General features: G+C 42.0%; 2 protein-coding genes across 3 annotated transcripts in view; one reads left to right on the top strand and one right to left on the bottom strand.

Moving 5' to 3' along the window:
• Positions 1-22,475, bottom strand: part of LOC137046630 (NACHT, LRR and PYD domains-containing protein 12-like) — a 340,026-nt gene that overhangs the window by 7,547 nt on the left and 310,004 nt on the right. Inside the window, exon 15 of the mRNA XM_067423926.1 lies at positions 22,275-22,321. Coding sequence (XP_067280027.1) covers positions 22,275-22,321 — 47 coding nt within the window. The remainder of the gene's footprint in view (positions 1-22,274; positions 22,322-22,475) is intronic.
• On the top strand, positions 12,870-17,942 carry LOC137046871 (uncharacterized). Of its 2 annotated transcripts, none has more exons than XM_067424314.1 (2): positions 12,870-14,182; positions 17,711-17,937. In XM_067424314.1, the coding sequence occupies exons 1-2, from the start codon at positions 13,285-13,287 to the stop codon at positions 17,731-17,733; spliced, it is 921 nt and encodes a 306-aa protein (XP_067280415.1). In that variant the 5' UTR covers positions 12,870-13,284; the 3' UTR covers positions 17,734-17,937. The 2 variants fall into 2 exon arrangements, 1 of the variants encoding a protein (XP_067280415.1); XR_010899105.1 differs by lacking the exon at positions 12,870-14,182 and adding an exon at positions 14,189-14,400 and having other exon boundaries at positions 17,711-17,942.

The following is a 22,475-nucleotide window of genomic DNA, read 5'->3' as shown; positions in this document are numbered from 1 at the left end:
CTGCAGTCTGAGCGCGATGCACTGAAGCTCACTCTCGCTCATGTCTGAGGTAAATCATTAACACCATCACCGCTTACAGTACACCTGTTTTATTGAACTAAATACATTACAATCGGCTAAAACGAATGCACAGGTTACTTTCCTGAACAAGCGCGCTCCCGAGTCCGTGTTCTTCACACTGTCCACGTGAATCGCGGCCCAGTTCGGCGCGCACGCGCAAAATACCGGCAGTTAGTTCAACAGGAAATGCGGATCTCTTAAAGGGGCCGCACTATATTCCTCCTCGTGTAATATGGACCTCCTCCAGGTATGGTGTGGTTCTGGTGCGCTCACTGGTACACATTAACAATTTTTCATACGAACTGTGCCCTGTTCTGAATTAAACTGCCAGTGTAAAAACTCCCTTTATATTCTTAAAATGAGAGAAATCACTAACAGTTACTTACTCATTATTTTTAAGTTTAGGCTTAAGAGAACAATTTCTTAGATAAACATATCTATGACCTTTGATATGTCTAGTCTTCATACTGTATTGATTATTATTGAATAAGTATGGTTTCACTAATAATAAATGTACATTTCCATAAAGCATGCATATTTGTCCATACCTATGTTGATTAGAGTATTAAAAACTTAATTTAAACTTAATTTAAGATACATTTACAATTGCTAAAAAGGTGCGATTTAAAATCGAGTTAACTCATGACAATCATGCAGTTAATTGCGATTCAATATTTTAATCGATTGACAGCCCTATAGTGCCCTCCACAATTATTGGCACCCCTGTTTAAGATGAGGTCGCGGACTTCTAAAAATTCTTCTTTTTTTTTAAACAACATAGAACCAAAATGCAAAAAAAGAGAAAAATCCTACCTTTCGTTTAAGTACATTACCTTGGTGGTAAAAAAAAATCACAGATTTGAAAAAAATAAAAATAAAATTTGATATCGTATCGTGACGTATCGTATCGTAACCCTGGCATATCGAGGTGCATCGTATCGTGAGTTTAAGTGTATCGTCACATCCCTAGTGTGCTGTAGTCCGTTTATAGCCTACCGTTAGCATTTTATATCTGACGGCTTTATTTAGACTTCAAACGGTATACATAGATCCGCGACTGTGTGCTGTAGTCCGTTTATAGCCTACCGTTAACGGTATACATTTTGGATTCACTTGTAAAAATGATCTTGATAGACAAAACGTTTAAGCGTCATAACTCTTTGTTGAACACAGATCTTATTTTTTGCGATTGTCCAAAACTCTATGGGGAAAATGCATAGGCTTTTGATCGAGGGAACCCATGGGCGTCGGAACCATTGTGTGTGGGTGGGACTGGGACAAGACCCACCCACTTTTTAAGACCAATGATATTGGACCCACTCACTTTTATCGTCTCTAATTCAGCGCACGTCTGTTTACCTTGGCTACCCCTTAACCGAGAAACTTATTAAGAAACTTACTCAAACTTAAACACATGTTAAACGCTTTATTTCCCCTTTTCTAATATTTTCTCTTTTTTATTGAAAATAAATGCCTTTCCGATCTGATATGTGATGGGGAAGGGGAGTAGAGCGAGTGTGGCAAAAGGCTCGATTTGCATCAAAACTTAATGCCATGCGTCTTACCCCTACTCTATAGCCACAGTTAATAATTCAGTGATTTCTGTAATTTTGTCTGGCCCAATCAATCGTTTAGTAAACGGCACTTTTTCTGTCTGGACACGGAGCATAAAAACATGCAATTGTTAATTATCATTATCTGTGAAACTGTTGATTTCTATGGCAGTTAAATGAATATAGCCTTTTTATTAGACTATTGGTATTGACTGCTTTGAGGTCTTTTTTGGTATAGGAAAGGGATATGGCCTCAAACGCACCATAGTGCAGGAAACACATCTATGAAATCATTTGTTTTCTGGGGGGGAAAAAACCCAGAACCCCCACAAAACAATTTCCCCACCTATCATATTTAGCCTTAGCCGCTACTGACCCACCCACTTTTTAGTCCAACATACTAAGAAAAGTGTGTGTGTGATGGGTAGGTTTAGGGGCAGGGGCAGTGTGTGTGTGTGTGTGATGGGTAGGTTTAGGGGCAGGGGCAGTGTGTGTGTGTGTGTGTGTGTGTGATGGGTAGGTTTAGGGGCAGGGGCAGTGTGTGTGTGTGTGTGATGGGTAGGTTTAGGGGCAGGGGCAGGGGCAGTGTAAGGGGATTGCGCCCTAGGAATGTCCCCATATATCACAAAAACAAACGTGTGTGTGTGTGTGTGTGTAGGCTATATTGGATTGACTTTGTTTCCTTCTGTTGTAAAGACGATCAAAACAGACTAGCTGACAGCCTGCCATGAACGTGAGATGTATAACCAATCAGAGGAGAGCCCTTCTAGCCAATCAGAGACGGAAAAGGCGGTACCTTCCCCTACCATCCTGGGGGAAAAAATATTGCGGCCGGGTCTGGTTTTGTGTGTTTTTGCTGCATTCACGCTGTAAACCAGTGCTGCCTCTCAGTCTTTCTGCCACTCAGCGCGGCGTAATCACAGTCGCTTCAGCTGACGTCACGCGCATTCCCGCTATTAACGTAACTTCAACAAATCCCCAGGAATTCAGTGCGACTCAGAATTTTGACCAATCACCGCAACTTTTCTGCAACTTTGACCAATTATTCGCGGCGTCCTGATTTTTACACCGAGCACATCTCTGCAGTCTGAGCGCGATGCCCTGAAACTCACTCTCGCTCATGTCTGAGGTAAATCATTAACACCATCACCGCTTACATTACATGTTTTATTGAACTAAATACATTACAATCGGCTAAAACGAACACACAGTTTACTTTTCTGAACAAGACCCTCCCAAGTCTGTGTTTCTCACACTGTACGTGTGAATCGCGGCACAGTTAAGCACACACACACACACAGACACAGACACAGACACAGACACACACACACACACACACACAGACACAGACACACACACACACACACACACAGACACACACACACACACACACACACACACACACACACACACACAAAATACCGGCAGTTCAATGGGGGACGCGCATCTCTTAAAGGGGCCGCACTATATTCCTCCTCCAGGTGTGGTGTGGTTGTGGTGCGCTCTCAGGTCCGCATGACAGCTTTCACATCACCAGTTTTTCATACGAACTGTGCCCTGTTCTCAACTAAACTGCCAGTGTAAAAACTCCCTTTATTTATATTCCCAAAATGAGAGAAATACCTGCTTATTCTGAATTTTTAAGCTTAGGCGTAAGAGAAATGAACTAGTTCTTTGAAAAACAGCTGTGACCTTTGACCCACGTCTAGTCTTCATGCTGTATTATTGAATAAGTGTGATTTTACTAATAATAAACGATCTTCATCACCTAGAGATATAATTATAGATAATTCAAAAAGTAGTCAAAACGCAGAACATCTGACAGAACAGTTGTTTATGTTTATTTATTTATTATTTATTTATTATAGTTGTTTATGTTTTACAGCATTATGTGCATTTTTTCATTCCTCTTTATAACAGAAGACAACGATCTTCAAGATACAGTAAAGCTCACATGTAACGGATCGGCTCCTCAAAAACAGTCCTGTGGGGGAACAAGAAATGCTATATATAAATATATAGTTAGCATCTTAATTTAATCTTTCTTTTATTATTTTATTAGTTCATTAACTAATTGTTAACTTAACTAATTTAATGTAAAGAGCTATAATTACTAATTAAATATAATAAATGTAAAAAAATAAAAAGGTAAACTTAATAAACGAGTGTTTTCTAAATCAGTGTCGGCTGCAGACATCTCTCCACACATCTCTGCTTTAGATTATTATATAATCAGACGTTATTTGTTCTCGATTAAACTTTTCTGTTTTGGACATTTACATTTTTGCAGATCTTGTTTAAAAATAAAGCTTAGTTTGTTCTATTTTTCTGTCTTTAAATCGTTTGTTTTGCCTTTTTATAAGGTTACTAAAGGTTAGTTTTGTTCTCCTTATCAATATCCTTTTTAATTTGTAATGATTTAAAGCTACACTGTGTGATATTTTCCCCCATCTAGTGGTGAAAAGGTATATGACCATCCAGTGAATAATAGTTTCTGCTCCTCTCAATTTCGATTTCGTTTCAACTCCTACGGTGGCCGATTTAGTCATGCTTCCAGTTCGACCTCTTCGGTGAGTGTTGCTTGAACTCAAGTGATGAGGTAATTTTTGAAAACTATTATAATTTGCAGTTATTTAATTTACCAAATGATCTATGATTAAATTAATCTATGTAAAATGAATAATAGTTTTACGTTTTCGTTATTTTTTACCAGTTCATTGCTAACATCAGCTATCAGGTTCCCAGACGAATGCAAGCTAATCTTAGTAAAGTAACTTTTATCAGTGCTATCGTTATTCTGTATATTGTACGACATCACTAGCGTAAGGCAAACAAATTATAATGCAATTAAAATATTAATCTCATGTTATCCGTCATAGAACACGGATTTATGTTATAAGGTAAACAATACTTTTTCATCATTGACGCGAGGAAAACTATCCTAGACGTCGTTCTATGCACAGCACACCATGATATAATTAGCCAAGCAACAATAAAACTTCCAATATACACAAATAGGCTGAATTAATATTACCTGTCGAGAAGAAAGCAGGCAACGTCGGCGTTCTTTTTAAAATCGTTGCTCCTCATGAGCTCTTTCCATCTTGGAAAGGCCACTCCAATATTTACTTTTGTCTTGTTGATTTGCCTGTCGCGTTGCCGTCTTAATTCTCTTTTCCGCTTCCTTGGCGACTCTGATACATATCCCGCAATGTTACTAGGTCCCCGATCCGGGTCGAATTCGGTAATCAATTCTGGGACGTGGTTGCTTTTACACAGAAGGCGACCCAGCAATGTTCCGGGAATATTGCGGGTCCGACGTGCAGTGTGAAAGGGTCTTAAGAGTGATCCTCCATCGTCATATAGCAGCCTCAAGCAATCCTCCTCTTCACATTCGACACGGTGCCATCGAGTGTAAAAACGCGAAAAGCGAAGCTTGAATTTACGGGTATGTCCCTCTTTGGCAAATGTACTTTCAATATGGAGGAGCAACATGGCGACCGCCATCCGAACCCTCAACACTTATGTATTTTCAATGGTATATTATAAAATTACGAGGATGCATTATTACTTGAAAGAAGTAAATATACATTAATGAGCACATATATTTTTGAAAGAACTAAGTGATTTTAGCTAAGAATAAACTAAAAAAGTTACACAGTGTAGCTTAGTTTGTTCTATTTTTCTGTCTTTAAATCGTTTGTTTTGCCTTTATAAGGTTACTAAAGGTTAGTTTTGTTCTCCTTATCAATGTCTTTTTTAATTTGTAATGATTTAATGATTCAAATAAATTATGAGTGTGTTTCATGCTAGCAGCTAGGCGAGCGTTATAATGTGTGTTACAAAGTTGTGTGTGAAGTAAAGGCTGGACTACAATAGAGCAGAAGGTGAACAGTGTTTTCTGTGGGACATGGTTCGTCCCTTTGGGCTGCACTTTGGGCTTTTTCACTTTTTCACCTATAACATAAACAATAAAGAACAGGGAAAAAGCAAAAAAAGCATAATATGAGCACTTTAAAGCATCGCTACTTTTAAGAAAAGTGTCCGCAGCATCAGGCATTTTAGGCCGCAGCAATCACAAAAAAGGCCCGCGAGATCCTGGAGGGACTGATCAGATGAAGAAAAGGCGTTTGATAGCCTAGAATGGCCATCTCTCTCCTCTACACTTGGGCATTTCAGATTTAATTCTCATTTTACCGATTGGATAAAAATATTGGCTGTATTAGATGGGGATGCTGTATGGAATGATTTCTGTGCCATAATTAAACAAACAAATCCACATTTTACAAACAAACACGATCTGCTTTGCAAAGGACAACACGACTCGCAAACCAACAGAAAGCGATGTGCAAATGCAGTTCAGGCAGATTTTCTCTAGGGATGCACCGATAACATTTTTTCAGAACCGATCCGATATTAAAAATTCTGAGTATTGGCCGATACCGATACTAACCCGAACACCAATCCGATACCAGTGCAGTTTTGTTTAAAAATACTATGAAGAATTTCTAAACCTCAGTGTGTTGAACTGAAAATCACTCTTTTGTGAGTTAAACACAATCAACTAAACACAGACAACTTCATTATAAAGAAAAACTACAAATAATAAAAATATATATAATCACAATCTATGACAAAAATACTACTATAGATGGTGAATGAATAAATTACATTAGTGAATAATTCAGCAGCAGAAGTTACAAAATCACGAGTGCACAATAATTGTATAAAATCTAAACATTTAGTGGGAAAAAATAAAGGAAACCACAAAAGTGAATAAGTGTAGCTCTAAATCTGGTCAAATGTTACACAAAATACGTTCATGAAAAGCAAGTCAATATATTTATAGAAATAGGGCCTATATACTAGAAATGACATTATTTTAAATGGGTAGCGCATCTTTTTAATGACGCAGTAACATATTATAGATAGGGCAGAACAAGAAAGGCTATTAATAATCTTTCATAGCGCAAACGTATTATAATACGAGCGGCTCAAAGTTTGTATGCACATCCCGTGGGCAGGATGATCCGCTTGAAGCAACACAGAGTCACAGCTCCGTCCGCATTGAGAAGTTCAAAACACTAAGGGAAGATATATCATCTGTACACACATTAAACTATGGGGCGGCTTCAGAACACTTATAATATAGTGCACGGATCGTTGATGATGCTTTATAATGTTTTTGTGCCTTTTGTGGGGCACTGGGGCTTAACAGTAACACAATATATTATACGCAGTATCGGATTTGGGTCGGTCTTGTCTGACTGATGCCCGATCTGGCAAATAACGGCGGAACGGAGCCGATACTGATAGTGAGTAGCGGATCGGTGCATCCCTAATTTTGGGGTTGGGTTAATTTGGCCATTTCTAGTTATTGACTTGTCCTCCTCAATGTCTATGGTGGTTACGGCCCTGCAGTACAATACACACACAATACTTTGAACAAATCCAAAATAGTTAAAACGGTAGAGTTTTTAATGATGACTTTTAACACTTTTAACTGTGTTCATTAAAGAGCTAAATTTGATATTGCATCAGAGGTGACCTATAGGCTGGGCTTGGTCATTCTGCCCCATGCGGAGGGAAATGGTGACAGCAGAAAAATTAATATTCATCAATCTGCTTATAATATATAACCTACTCTGCTTAAAATATATTTTATTTGATCAGGATTTACCGTATTTAACGTGACACAAACACATACCATACAGAACTAAATCTGTCTAAACTTTAATCCACAATACACATTTTTTCATTTTTGTATTGCAATATATTGTGTCAATTAGGGGTGTGAGTGCCATATCATATCGTCCGCGATAATACCGGTATCATTTTGTACATGATAAAAAAAAGTGTCATATCGCAATATCAATGATATAGCAGCGCGGTGACGTATGCCGCATTTACTTTCCCTATCGCGCACAACAACACCTGTCTGAGAGAGAAGAGCACGAAGATCAGCATGTCAGCCTCCGATGATGATGATTTAGTACCTAAAAGAGCGCTACTTGGTTACAAGAGGTCAGCTCTCTTGCACCTGACATAACATGAACAGCTTAAAGCTGTTATTGATGTTTGCCGTACAATATTTAGCCGGAAGGGTAACATTGAGGTTTATTTTTGTCAGTTATGACTTAAGTTATTTAGATCTAGCATTGTGCACGCTTCAAATGAGACACAGAGATAAAGTAAGTAGTGTATAAAGTAATATGTTTATTTGAATGAATGGATTATAGCATTTATTTTAATTATAGAGAGAATGTGTGAGAGAGAGAGAGAGAGAGAGAGAGAGAGAGAGAGAGAGACATGCGTGACTGTGTCTGTTCAGCATCTCTTAACAATGCAGATGTGCGTTTATTACTTTAAAATAGCGAGTAACCCCATCATTGCTGAGAAATATAATGTAGTGACCCAGTAGCTGAGATATTTTGTTGCTAAAAGTTGCTGGGCGGCGTTGATAACCAGCTTCTGTGCTCCTGAATCTGCAGCGCGATCTCTGTATGCGAGTGACGTGTGTGTGTGTCTTCATAATGAATGCGGCTCACACAGATTTTAACTTGAATTACCTCTGCTATTGTACACCTTCCCAATCAGAATTGTATATTCAGACAGACCATGACTTAAATTACTTTAGTTATTGCTAAACTAAATGTTTTATAGGCTAGGCCTATATAAAGTGTTTTTTTTATTTTTGTAATATTTCCAGTGAAAACACTAGTAACCTTATGTCAGTAGAGTTACACTTTGAATTAAATATTCTCTTATCATTGACATTAGCTCATTGGAAAAGGATAAACAATGCCTTTAATTTTATTTGCAATAATAAATGCTGCTGCCTACCAGCTGCAATAAATAATAAAACTTTGTTCCATTGTTTTTTTTTTTTTGCTATATCGTTATAAATATCGTTATCGCAAATATTCCTGAAATATTGTGATATAATTTTGAGGCTATTTCGTCGACCCCTAGTGACAATACACCCTTACATTATTTTGAATGTTCTCATTTGAATTTTATCATCAAATGTACAAATTACATAAAAGTTAACACTTTTTTTATATCCCGTTACACTACAGTGGATAAATGGTATGGAGAAAACATTTTAATGAGAAAACTAGCCCTAGCTAAAATGTTTTCAGCCATTTCACTACTGATTATTATATCTTTATATTTTTATGTTTTTTGTTTTTATAAAATAGGGTTGGCATAGTGAAAATCTCAAAAAGATTAATAATAGATACAGTAAGACAGAAATACTGCATCCCGCTCATTGTCTTCAGCTGAAAACGTGTTGGAAAATCGAGTTGGAGTTAAGCTTTTCTGGTAACACTTTATAATAACGTTCAGTTGTAAGCCAATCATAACTGATTAGTTCATCATTAACAAACCACTTATAAATGACTTACAATTGAACGTTATTATAAAGTGTTACCGCTTTTCTTTGAGAAAAGAACAAAGAGTGGCACTGAACATATCTTCCCTTCTTAAGAATGACTTCAGAGTTTATGTGTTCCTTTGTCGTTGCTCTGGTTGGTGTAGCGCTATCCTATCGCGTGCAGAGGGAGTTTGAAAGACAACAAGAACATGCAAATTCGGGGGCGTGGTCCTTTTGCTCTCGCAGGTCGAGATTTGATTGATCAACAGCGATCCGTTGCACCCCTACCGTTAATGCCATCTCAAACACGGAGAGGCTTCTTCGCTATTTCAACTAACTGATTCAAAAAAAAAAAAACGCCGTGTGGGTTTTTCCTGAGTCAGAAATGGTCTTCGGTGGTGGCTGACCAGTCATGGTCATCCACACACACGCATGCACGCACACACACACACCCCAACAGTAAAAGTACCTACCCGCGTGATCTGTGAGCCCAATAATGACAATAAATGTAAAATAAATGCTAACATTTTTTTTTTTTTGCTTTTTGTTGCTCATCTAATTTTGATATCTCATTATGTATGATGTCTTGATGTTTGTTTCTTTAGTTCCTCAATTTTACACAGTTTGCATGGTTTACTGATTCATTATTTTGGCAACATTTCTTCAAAAGCAGGATTAAAAATTTAATAACAAAAAGTCTAATTCTCTGCCATAAACAATTAAACTTGAGTTGTTCTGCTTTCACCTTATTCCAGTCTAAACTCATTTTTTTTGTGGTAATTTACTACACATTATCCATATAAATACTCAAAATAAACACATGTGGATTATTAAGACTAATTCGTACTAACCCCTCTTGTTTAATGGGGTAAGCACACTTAATTCTCATTTCAGAGGTGTTGTGAGTAAATGATTACACACCGATTCGTGAGTTCAGTGTTGGACAGATCAGTTCATTCAAATGAATCGGTTCAAATGAGTCATTAGTTCGCGAATCGGACAAAAGCGGACTCTTCCCAGACTCTTCAAACAACGCAAAAGACTGATCACAGAAAACACATCATAAGGATATTTTTCTGTTTATTTGAAAGTATGGTTCATGTCAGCTGCGTGTGCAAAACGTCTGTTAAAAGAGGTGCGATTATTGAGCACAATTCACATCCAGCAGTAATTCAGGGAAAATAACGTGCGACCGCGCCACGTGGCGCACGGATTCAGTCTTCAGACCTTTTACCATTTTGTCAGTTTTCTTGATTTTGATTGATCAACAGCGATCCGTTGCACCCCTACCGTTAATGCCATCTCAAACACGGAGAGGCTTCTTCGTGATTTCAACTAACAGATTCTGCAAAAAAACGAAAATCATGTAATTTGAAAAAAAAAAGTTCTTAATTTGCTCGAAAGTAGAGCTGCCGACTTGTGTCCCTGGTTTCCGTGACGGGTCACATATTGTTTGTTATCATTATTATTATGAATTTGGTGCTATTATGCACAGCTGGGTAAATGTCATTCGGGTTTGCTGTAATTCCTGGCTCACACTACAGCAGTTTTAAAATCCTATCCGATTGTAAAATCTGGTTGCAGCACACACTTCAGGAGAATCTTTGCAGATTTTCTTCCTTCAAATCTTAAACATGCTCACACTACAAGATTTGAAAATCGAGGAGCATCACACACTACTAAATATTATTAAGATTATCATGCCAGAGGAAGTGCGTCACGTGATCTACGCAGCAGATCGGAAGCGGGAAAACAAAATGGACAGGCCTACTGTAACATGAAAACTTGCTGTATCAATAATGATCATTTGTTGTGGGAAAAACCAAAAGTGTAAGAATAAACCAGTGTGGATTAGAAAATGGTTGAGGGGGGACGGAGTTCCAGTTGGAGAAAAAATGGTTAAGTTTACTTTTTTGTGTGTGTGGAGATTAATTAAAATATTTTAGCCACTCAATAGTCTACAATATAATAGCCACATAAACGTAACGTAATGTATAAGGATAAAAAAAAAAAAAAAAAAATTAAATTCTGTGATAATGGCAGCGCAATGTCGACTTTTGTGATTAGCCAATACCGGCTGACTGCAGCCGATGGAAATAATTCTCCATTTAATTCTGTGCACATTTTATTCGGATTATTCCTCACAGAACTTCAGTTCAAAACAGACCGCCTGAGGTAAATGATCTGAAATGATTTTGACCGATAATCTGAATAGCAAGCGTTACTTTAAATGGATAAAGCTCTGTTAAGAGGTGCACTTGCACCGCGGTTCATCTCACATCGGATGACGCACCTATAATATGGACTGACTTGAAAATAATGCTTTATGTATGTTTCTGTCGATGGATACACGTGCTGGTTCCTCGGTAATACATTACAACAGCGATAATAAAAGGAAAAACGTGGGCAAAACGTTCTCTCTTTGTAAACTGTTGATGCATGCGAGTGCTGTCGTATGTTTAATATGACGAGTCATTTTCTCCGCCATCACCCGGGTATATTGGACAGAAGACGCGAATGAGAACTCGTGGCACTTTGAGAAGATCTGTCTCTGGCACTCGTCCCAAAGCGCGCACGTCTCACAGCGCAAATATAGAGTTCTCTTTTAAGTCTTGAGCTTGAACGGACAAACTCGCACAAAAAGCATGTCATCATGTCCATCTTGATGAGTATCCAAGCAGAATATGGCTTAAGATAACTTTATACAGTCGAGAAAGACGAGCATATCCCTGCATCAGGTCTTAAAGGGGCAGTAGCCTTTACTGCTGTCTGTTTAATGTCAAACAAAAGATCCGGACATCACTCACTGCTCTTGATTGAATAGCTTTTGTAAGTTTAATAAGGATTAATCTTTCATTTAAACAGTTAAATATGCAGTTATTTTACATTTGATTACTTTATTCAATTTCTCTACCTAAAAACAAATGTTACCTGAAAAAACCTGAAAAGCATTGTTTATTTTATCAGTATCTTTGCTTGACGGTATTTATTTGTGCTGTTGCTTATATTCAAGTTATTGGTCCTTTATTTGTTATTTTATTTATTTTTAATTGACAGTAGGCCTAGTCCTTTTTTCCCTGGACATAGCAAATGCTGAAATGTGAGGTGGTAACAGTTTACCTAGCAATTATTTTTATTCTTTATTTAATCAAGTAACATTTAATATCTCTAGCATGATGGAAAATTGTAACTTTAGGGTTCACACATAGGTGTCAGAACCATTGTGTGTGGGTGGGACAAGACCCACCCACTTTTTAAGACCAATGATATTGGACCCACTCACTTTTATCGTCTCTAATTCAGCGCTCCACTACCGCTCCATCACGACTACAATTCATGCCAACGGGCCGGCACATAATAACTACATTTTTAGCCAGAACTAGAGCGTAGATCGGCTCAAAAAAATAAAGCCCAACCCTACCCGAGCCCATGCACCCGAGACCGGCCCTGCCCGACACATTCACTGTAAGTATAGAGAACGAGCCTGTAATGACTAATGAGCGGAGCGGAGCCGGTGTGATCAGCTCAATAATCCGCAGGCGCGCTCATGAACCCACCAGTAAAATTATGTTCGTTCAAATCCAGAAATTCGTTCAATTTTTTTTTTCATATTTATATTTAAATATTATAATATTATTTTTAGATTTCATCTGATTATGATAGGCTATAAGTGCAAAGATGCGAGTGGGTCAGAAATGATTTTGGTGGTTATATTTAGTTTAATATTAAGTTTTGTTTTGTAAAAAGCCTTTCTTTCGTTTTGTACAAATTGTCTCTTAATTTTAATAAAGGTTTCTTTGATCAATTGCATGTAGCTATTTAATAAATAAGAAATTAATAAGTAGACTAGGTCGAGGAAGTGATCGCTTTCATTGCTCATTGTGGCAAGGGGGGCGTGGTTCAGCGAGGTCTGCAGCGGGAGAGAGGGCCTCGGGACGAGCGGTAAGTGAGTGGGTTGGACGCAGATTAATAACACCTGTCTCTTGTTCTAGTAATGAGCGCGGAGACGGGATAAAACACCAGCGGAACCGGAGACCGAGGAGAGAGAGAGTCGGACTGTTGATGCCGAGACCCTGAGATATCCGGAAGCCGGAAGTGCGTGACCCGGAAGCGAAACTGAGCATACACAGAGACAAACACACGCTGAAGCGTGCACGTTTATTGTTTTGAGTTATTAAGAATAAAAGAGCATCAACAGTCCTGCCGACCCCCGTGTCCTCTTCCTTCCTCACTATATCGAACTTGTTACACTGGTGCCGAAACCCGGGAAGGAAGCAGGACAGAGCCGCCGCCATGACAACGCCCTCCGCCTCGCCATTTGCGGAGATCATAACATCGCTCGCGGCCCTCCACCAGGAACATCACACGGCGTTGCTGGACCTTCGGACTGAACAGGAGCGCCGCTTCGCGGCCATAGTCCAAGGCCAGCAAGAGGACCGCGAGCAGTTCCGGAGCTGGATGGACCGGGAGGTTCGCGCCGAGGCCGCTGGGCGGGCCAGCGCACCGGTGCACGTGCCCCTGCAGAAGATGGGGCCGGAAGATGATCCCGAGGCCTTCGTGGATCTCTTCCAAAAAGCCGCGGAGGCCTGCGGGTGGCCCCGGGCACAGTGGCCGGTGCGCCTCATTCCACTGCTATCCGGCGAAGCCCAGGCGGCCGCGCAACATCTACCGGTTGCGAACCTCCTGGACTACGATGACCTGAAGCGGGCCATTCTTCAGCGGGTCGGCCGGACCCCAGAACAGCACCGCCAGCGTTTCCGCTCCCTGGAGTGGGGCGAGTCCGGTCGACCCTTCGCCTTGGCCCAACAGCTCCGGGACGAGTGCCGCAGATGGCTGCTGGCCGGCGGCAGCGACGTGGACCATGTCGTCGATCTGGTGGTGCTGGAGCAGTTCATCACTCGGCTCCCCAGGAAGACCGCCGAGTGGGTCCAGTGCCACCGGCCCACGTCGCTGGAGACGGCCATCAATTTGGCGGAGGACCACCTGGTGGCGTGCCCGGGGGTCGGCGCACCCCCACTAACTTCTCCCTCTCTCTCTCCCCCTTCTCTCTCTCTCTCTCGACCTGTCCCTCTCCCCAGGTCCCGCCCTCCAGGCCCTCCTCGCGTTCCCCCCAGAGGCCGGGGTGGGATGGGCCCTGGACCGTCGGGGAGTTCGCGGGTCCCGCCCAGGGGGGCGGGGCCGCTGGGGACGGGTAGTGACTATGGATCCGGTTCCGCCCCCTATCCGCGCTCAGCCTCCAACCCACTCCCCGCCGCCGGGGCGGCGGGTAGGCCTGGGCTGGCCTGCTGGCGGTGCGGTGATCCGGATCATTTTGTGGACCGATGTCCGATGATGGACATCGGAACAATGATCCGGATCCCGGACGTCCAGCGGGCCACCCCCGATCAAGCAGGAGAGTACCAAATTCCTGTAAGTATCAAGGGGGGTACATATCAGGCCTTGGTGGATTCAGGATGTAACCAAACCTCGATCCATCAAAGCCTGATTCAGCCTGGGGCGTTGGATACAAGCCGCGTGGTTAAGGTGCGGTGTGTGCACGGGGATGTGGTGGAATATCCGGTTGTCCCAGTCACGATACAGTTTAGGGGGAAAAAGCATAGTGTTGAGGTGGCGGTTAGTCCCCACCTCCGGCATCCGCTAATTCTGGGGACGAATTGGCCCGCCTTTTCGGCGTTATTGGGGTCGTTGTGCGCGGATGCCGCTTGGGGAAACAAGGCTAGGAACGGGGCGGTGCGAGTGCAGGTTGGCGAGGCTGATACGGGGCCCTTGGGAACAGCTTCAGAGGAATCGAGCGGGGTCGAGAGACTGATTCTCTCGGACCGCGATGACTTCCCTCTGGAGCAGTCTCAAGACGAGACGCTAAAACATGCGTTTCAACAGGTCCGCACCATCGACGGTCAGCCCCTTCAACCCGCATTGCCCGTCACGTATCCTTATTTTGCCATAATTAAGGATAGGTTGTATCGAGTGACCCAAGACGCTCAGTCAAAAATGGATACAACCCAATTGTTAGTACCAAAGAGCCGCCGGGAAATGCTTTTTCAGGCGGCTCATTCTAACCCGATGGCGGGCCACCTGGGACAGGCGGCCACGCTGAATCGTTTAATGACCCGATTCTTTTGGCCAGGCATTTATGACAATGTGCGCAGGTGGTGCGCGTCTTGTCCTGAATGTCAGTTGGTGAACCCACTGGCCGCCCCAAAAGCGCCATTGCGCCCCCTTCCATTAATGCAGGTCCCCTTCGAGAGAATTGCGATGGACCTCATCGGGCCATTAGAACGATCCGCACGCGGGCATCGTTTTGCGCTAGTTATCGTGGACTACGCAACACGATACCCGGAAGCAGTGGCTCTCCGCAACATCTCGGCGAAGAGTGTTGCGGACGCACTGTTTCGTTTAATCTCCCGGGTGGGAATTCCGAAAGAAATCCTCACTGATCAAGGCACGGCGTTTATGTCACGCACGTTAAGCGAATTGTATGGATTATTGGGCATTAAATCCATTCGAACCAGCGTCTATCACCCACAAACAGACGGGTTGGTCGAACGGTTTAATCGCACTCTTAAATCCATGATCCGTAAATTCGTACAAGAAGACGCCAAGAATTGGGATCGGTGGTTAGAACCCCTCTTATTTGCTGTGCGCGAGGTCCCGCAAGCCTCCACGGGGTTTTCCCCCTTCGAGCTTCTCTACGGGCGTCAGCCACGGGGGGTGCTGGACGTCCTACGAGAAACTTGGGAGGAGGGGCCGTCGTTGGCCAAAAACGAAATTCAGTACGTCATGGACTTGCGAACAAAACTCCACACATTGGGGCGGCTATCTAGGGAGAATTTGTTACAAGCCCAGGACCGCCAGAGCCGGTCATATAACAGGGGTACTAAACTGCGCAAATTCACACCGGGAGAGAAAGTGCTCGTTCTACTCCCAACCTCGAGCTCAAAATTAATGTCGAAGTGGCAGGGGCCGTTTGAGGTCGCACGACAGATAGGAGAGCTCGATTATGAAGTGATACGATCCGATAGGAACGGGGCACGTCAAATATACCACCTCAATCTGCTGAAAAAATGGAATGAGGTGGAATCGGTGTTGTTGGCAACGGTGATCGGGGGAGAGGATGATCTCGGGCCAGAGGCGAGCATTAAAGCGCAATCAGTCGCGCTGGCCCCTGGGGGAGATCACCTCTCACCGTTACAACTCGCTGATTTATCGAAATTGCAGGCGGAGTTCGCCGACGTGTTCTCGCCCCTACCGGGACGTACCGACTTGATTCAGCACCATATCGAGACCGAGCCGGGCGTGGTAGTTCGCAGCCGGCCGTACCGCTTGCCTGAACACAAGAAAAAAGTAGTTCAGGACGAATTAGGCGCAATGCTCGACATGGGAGTAATCGAGGAGTCCAACAGTGACTGGGCGAGCCCGATAGTTTTGGTCCCCAAAACGGACGGCTCGGTCAGGTTCTGTGTGGACTACCGCAAGGTGAACGCTGTGTCGAAGTTCGACGCGTATCCAATGCCACGGGTTGACGAGTTGCTTGATCGGTTAGGCTCGGCTCGATTTTATTCGACACTGGACTTAACAAAGGGCTATTGGCAGATCCCCTTGTCTCCATTGTCCAAAGAAAAAACAGCTTTCACCACGCCGTTCGGATTACACCAATTCGTCACGCTTCCTTTCGGCTTGTTCGGGGCACCCGCGACCTTCCAGCGACTCATGGATAGGATTTTGCGTCCCCATGCTGCATATGCTGCGGCGTACCTAGATGACATAGTGATCTATAGTCACGACTGGCAGCGGCATATGCAGCATGTGAGGGCGGTCCTGAGGTCGCTGAGGAGAGCGGGGCTCACGGCCAATCCGAAGAAGTGTGCGATTGGGCGGGTGGAAGTAAGGTATCTGGGCTTCCACTTGGGTCATGGACAGGTGCGTCCTCAAATTGATAAGACTGCCGCAATTGCAACCTGTCCGAGGCCCAAGACCAAAAAGGAGGTAAGACAGTTCTTGGGGCTGGCGGGATATTATAGACGGTTTATACCAAATTATTCGGACCTCACCAGCCCTTTGACTGATCTTACTAAAAAGGGGCTACCAGGTACGGTCCAGTGGACGGAGCCGTGTCAACAGGCTTTTACCCAAGTAAAGGCTGCCCTATGTGGCGGGCCGCTGTTACACTCCCCTGACTTTTCTCTCCCTTTCTTGTTGCAGACTGACGCGTCGGACAGGGGGCTGGGCGCAGTCCTGGCCCAGGAGGTGGAGGGGGGAGAGCGGCCGGTGCTGTACATTAGCCGTAAGCTCTCTAAGAGAGAAGCTAGGTACAGCACCATAGAAAAGGAGTGTTTGGCCATCAGATGGGCCGTTCTCACCCTCCGCTACTACCTCCTGGGGCGGGAGTTCACCCTCTGTTCGGACCACGCTCCTCTCCAATGGCTCCACCGCATGAAGGATACCAACGCGCGGATCACCCGTTGGTATCTGGCTCTTCAGCCGTTTAAGTTCAAGGTGGTCCACAGACCGGGTGCTCAGATGGCTGTGGCCGATTTCCTCTCCAGAAATGGGGGGGGGGGGCTGCAGGCCGGACGGCTCCCCGGCCTGAGTCGGGCGGTGGGGGTATGTGGCAAGGGGGGCGTGGTTCAGCGAGGTCTGCAGCGGGAGAGAGGGCCTCGGGACGAGCGGTAAGTGAGTGGGTTGGACGCAGATTAATAACACCTGTCTCTTGTTCTAGTAATGAGCGCGGAGACGGGATAAAACACCAGCGGAACCGGAGACCGAGGAGAGAGAGAGTCGGACTGTTGATGCCGAGACCCTGAGATATCCGGAAGCCGGAAGTGCGTGACCCGGAAGCGAAACTGAGCATACACAGAGACAAACACACGCTGAAGCGTGCACGTTTATTGTTTTGAGTTATTAAGAATAAAAGAGCATCAACAGTCCTGCCGACCCCCGTGTCCTCTTCCTTCCTCACTATATCGAACTTGTTACACTCATGAACTGAAGCGCGTCTCAAATAAACTGAAACTCAGCAGGCTTGCCTCACAGACATGAGAAATATGTAGCCTAATATGTGTAGAAATGAAAAGATTTTAATAAGCATAGTGCAGTGTTCAGAACTCACACGGTAAACAACCAGCTGGATACAGATGATCACGGCGATGGAGCGGGATGTTACATTTTAAGGGATTTTTTTTAACCTTCTACTGGATATGATCGGGTGCAAGCACATTTTAAACAGGTAGCACTTATTCACACACGTAATCGTTCTCTCTAATGCATTCAAAAACATCTTGTAGTACTTACCTGCTTACAGTTATCAGTACTGTTATATTCTATTATATGATTTTGAATGAGCAGAAATCTGTATTGATCCGTAGATAAAATAACTGATGAGAACGTTCATCTTTCCAAACTTCCAAACAGCATTTGCACTGCAAAAAGCATCAATGATATTTAACTTTTAATGCTGATAAAGCCATTAAGTTTGGCATAGGGGAAATGCACACAAATGTTCCAATCGTTGAAACTAGGCTCTTAATCTCCTATTGTTTATTTTTTATAATTTTATTCAGTTGATGCAGGTTATAAACCAAACTTTATAGAGATATTTCAGAGCTCACTAAAATACTTTAGCAGTTAGCCGCAAATTTCCTCGGAGCAAAGATGGAGCGGTGTTTCTGATATCAGTGAGCGAGGAGGGGAGTGCGGAGCGGGAAATTGTGAACCCGGAGCGGAGCTGGAGCGGAGTGAGTCTTGAATGCATAGAGCGTGGAGGGGAAAATTGTGTTGATCAGTGGAGTTCTGAATAACATGGCCATTCATTTGTATAGCAGCCAGGGGGCGCCCGCGGGCGGTACACTCCGGTTTAGATGAATAACTCCGCGCTCATTACGAGCTGATCAAAATGGATAGATGCTTTGGAAAGCTGAGATTGTAAGCTAATAATGTCATCTATTTTTACATCTAATTATTATATTATATTATATTATATTATATTATATTATATTAATATATATATATATATATATATATATATATATATATATATATATATATATATATATATATATATAGTATTTAATTTCAATAATATTGTAATACTATAATATGGCTTTTCTCAGCATTAGTTTGTCCAAATGTAATAAAAAAGGATAAATATAAAAAGTGTTCTAACAAATGATACCTATATTATACCCATTTGACCACCCTTGCTATATTTTGAGTTATGAGTCTTTAAATTTGTGAATGTCTCTCAGAAAACAACAGTTTTAGAAATGTCAATGATTGAACAAAAATGCTACATTTGTTCCCAATGCTGTAACTTTTTCTAACTTTATGATATCATCACAAAATTCAGTTGCAGGACACATATAGGGGGACATCACCAAAAAAATAATTTTTATGATGCCTTATTTCCGTCCTGAGTTACTGCATGTCAAATAATAAATATCTATAAAATTATTAAAACAATAATACTATTTTTGTCTTTTATCAGCAGTTTCTCAGCATTATATTATCCAAATGTAATCATACAAATATAAAAAGTTTGCTAACAAATGATACCTTCCGTTTGAATCTCCTTGCTATAGTTTTGGAGTTATGAGTCTTTAAAGTTGTGGATGTCTCTCAGAAAACAACAGTTTTAGAAATTTCAATGGTTGAACAAAAATGCTACATTTGTTCCCAATGCTGTAACTTTTGATTACTTTATGTTATCAACACAAAATATGATCCAGATGCAGGACACATATGGGGGAACATCACCAAAAAATAATTAGGCTTCGACCATATTTCCTACCTGAGTTATTGCGTATCAAATAAAAAATATTTGTAAAATATTTTAAATATACAGTATTGTTCAAAATAATAGCAGTACAATGTGACTAACCAGAATAATCAAGGTTTTTAGTATATTTTTTATTGCTACGTGGCAAACAAGTTACCAGTAGGTTCAGTAGATTCTCAGAAAACAAACAAGACCCAGCATTCATGATATGCACGCTCTTAAGGCTGTGCAATTGGGCAATTAGTTGAAAGGGGTGTGTTCAAAAAAATAGCAGTGTCTACCTTTGACTGTACAAACTCAAAACTATTTTGTACAAACATTTTTTTTTCTTTCTGGGATTTAGCAATCCTGTGAATCACTAAACTAATATTTAGTTGTATCACCACAGTTTTTTAAAACTGCTTGACATCTGTGTGGCATGGAGTCAACCAACTTGTGGCACCTCTCAGCTGTTATTCCACTCCATGATTCTTTAACAAACTTCCACAATTCATTCACATTTCTTGGTTTTGCTTCAGAAACAGCATTTTTGATATCACCCCACAAGTTCTCAATTGGATTAAGGTCTGGAGATTGGGCTGGCCACTCCATAACATTAATTTTGTTGGTTTGGAACCAAGACTTTGCCCGTTTACTAGTGTGTTTTGGGTCATTGTCTTGTTGAAACAACCGTTTCAAGGGCATGTCCTCTTCAGCATAGGGCAACATGACCTCTTCAAGTATTTTAACATATGCAAACTGATCCATGATCCCTGGTATGCGATAAATAGGCCCAACACCATAGTAGGAGAAACATGCCCATATCATGATGCTTGCACCTCCATGCTTCACTGTCTTCACTGTGTACTGTGGCTTGAATTCAGAGTTTGGGGGTCGTCTCACAAACTGCCTGTGGCCCTTGGACCCAAAAAGAAAAATTTTACTCTCATCAGTCCACAAAATGTTCCTCCATTTTTCTTTAGGCCAGTTGATGTGTTCTTTGGCAAATTGTAACCTCTTCTGCACATGCCTTTTTTTTAACAGAGGGACTTTGCGGGGGATTCTTGAAAATAGATTAGCTTCACACAGACGTCTTCTAACTGTCACAGTACTTACAGGTAACTCCAGACTGTCTTTGATCATCCTGGAGGTGATCATTGGCTGAGCCTTTGCCATTCTGGTTATTCTTCTATCCATTTTGATGGTTGTCTTCCGTTTTCTTCCACGTCTCTCTGGTTTTGCTCTCCATTTTAAGGCATTGGAGATCATTTTAGCTGAACAGCCTATCATTTTTTGCACCTCTTTATAGGTTTTCCCCTCTCTAATCAACTTTTTAATCAAAGTACGCTGTTCTTCTGAACAATGTCTTGAACGACCCATTTTCCTCAGCTTTCAAATGCATGTTCAACAAGTGTTGGCTTCATCCTTAAATAGGGGCCACCTGATTCACACCTGTTTCTTCACAAAATTGATGACCTCAGTGATTGAATGCCACACTGCTATTTTTTTGAACACACCCCTTTCAACTAATTCAACTAATTGCCCAATTGCACAGCCTTAAGAGCGTGCATATCATGAATCCTGGGTCTCATTTGTTTTCTGATTATTCTGGTTAGTCACATTGTACTGCTATTATTTTGAACAATACTGTATATATTTAAAAAAAATGTATTTTATAAGCAGTTTCTCAGCACTAGATTGTCCAAATATACTAAAATATAATCCAAATATAGTTTTGGTGAGAGACTTGAGTCACAATTCCCGATTCGGTTCTCTATTTACTACCCCACATGACAGCACGAAACATCACCTTTTACTATTCATTCATATATATGTCCGCCGGCGCTCACTGGAAGACTAACTACATTATCCAGCATTGTTTGAGAGCTACAGCAAACTATGGCAACTCAACTCGCGCTCGCCATTTCGAAATGTCCGTCTCGTTGTAGACTTGTTTCCTATTGGCTGTTGTGACAGTACTGACGTTATAACAATCTTGCTCATCCTGATAAATATCAAACATGTTTGATATGATCGGGGCGAGCCCGATTTGTGTGAGAGCAGATCGGGAGGTGCAAGATTTGATCTGTGAAAGCCTCACATTACCAGATAATCTGTGCCGAACATCGGAACAGATCGAGTACTGGAAAAAGACTCTTTCTCAGAATCTCGGGAGGGGAAAATCGGGCATAAATCGGCCTAAACCTGTAGTGTGAGCCAGGCATATGTGTGTGTCGGATGAAGGCGGTTTTCTGCAGCTCCAAAGACTAAAGAGCCTCAGCAACTGTCAAAGTTTGAATTCTGACCGATGTAGTTTGAACAGTCGTGGCTCATTTGAACATCCCGTCAGTGTCGGATCAGTTTGAAAAGATAAAGCGACACTAACTCAGAGTCTGAAAGTCTAGTCTGAGTTTGGAGGAGTGTCTAGAAATTTAGTCTATGAGGAAGAATAAGCTTAAATAGTAGATCGGTTCACTTTTTCAAGCAAACTCAATAAAATAAAATAAAAAACTTTTACATTTGTACTTACATTTGTGTAGTCTTGATGGAATCCTGCACACTCCTCCGTGATCCACACTAGAAACACACAAACACACACACAATGATGTTTATACTGTACAAACTGTATATTCGATCCCCTACACTAAACCTACCCATCACACAAAACTTTCTGCATTTTTCCATGTTCAGATAAGCCTCATCTGTGACCCGCCTGTGAAACTAAAGTCCA

The sequence above is a fragment of the Pseudorasbora parva genome, chromosome 2 (assembly GCF_024679245.1).
Source record: "Pseudorasbora parva isolate DD20220531a chromosome 2, ASM2467924v1, whole genome shotgun sequence".
Lineage (NCBI taxonomy): Eukaryota > Metazoa > Chordata > Actinopteri > Cypriniformes > Gobionidae > Pseudorasbora > Pseudorasbora parva.
This window is presented reverse-complemented; position numbering and strand designations above follow the sequence as displayed.

Bases quoted from the DNA above. Each gene is read 5' to 3' on its own strand.
- LOC137046871 (XM_067424314.1), top strand. From the start codon at position 13,285: ATGACAACGCCCTCCGCCTCGCCATTTGCGGAGATCATAACATCGCTC. The intron at 14,183-17,710 runs GTAGTGACTATG...CTCTTGTTCTAG, and splicing joins GGCGGGGCCGCTGGGGACGG to TAATGAGCGCGGAGACGGGA.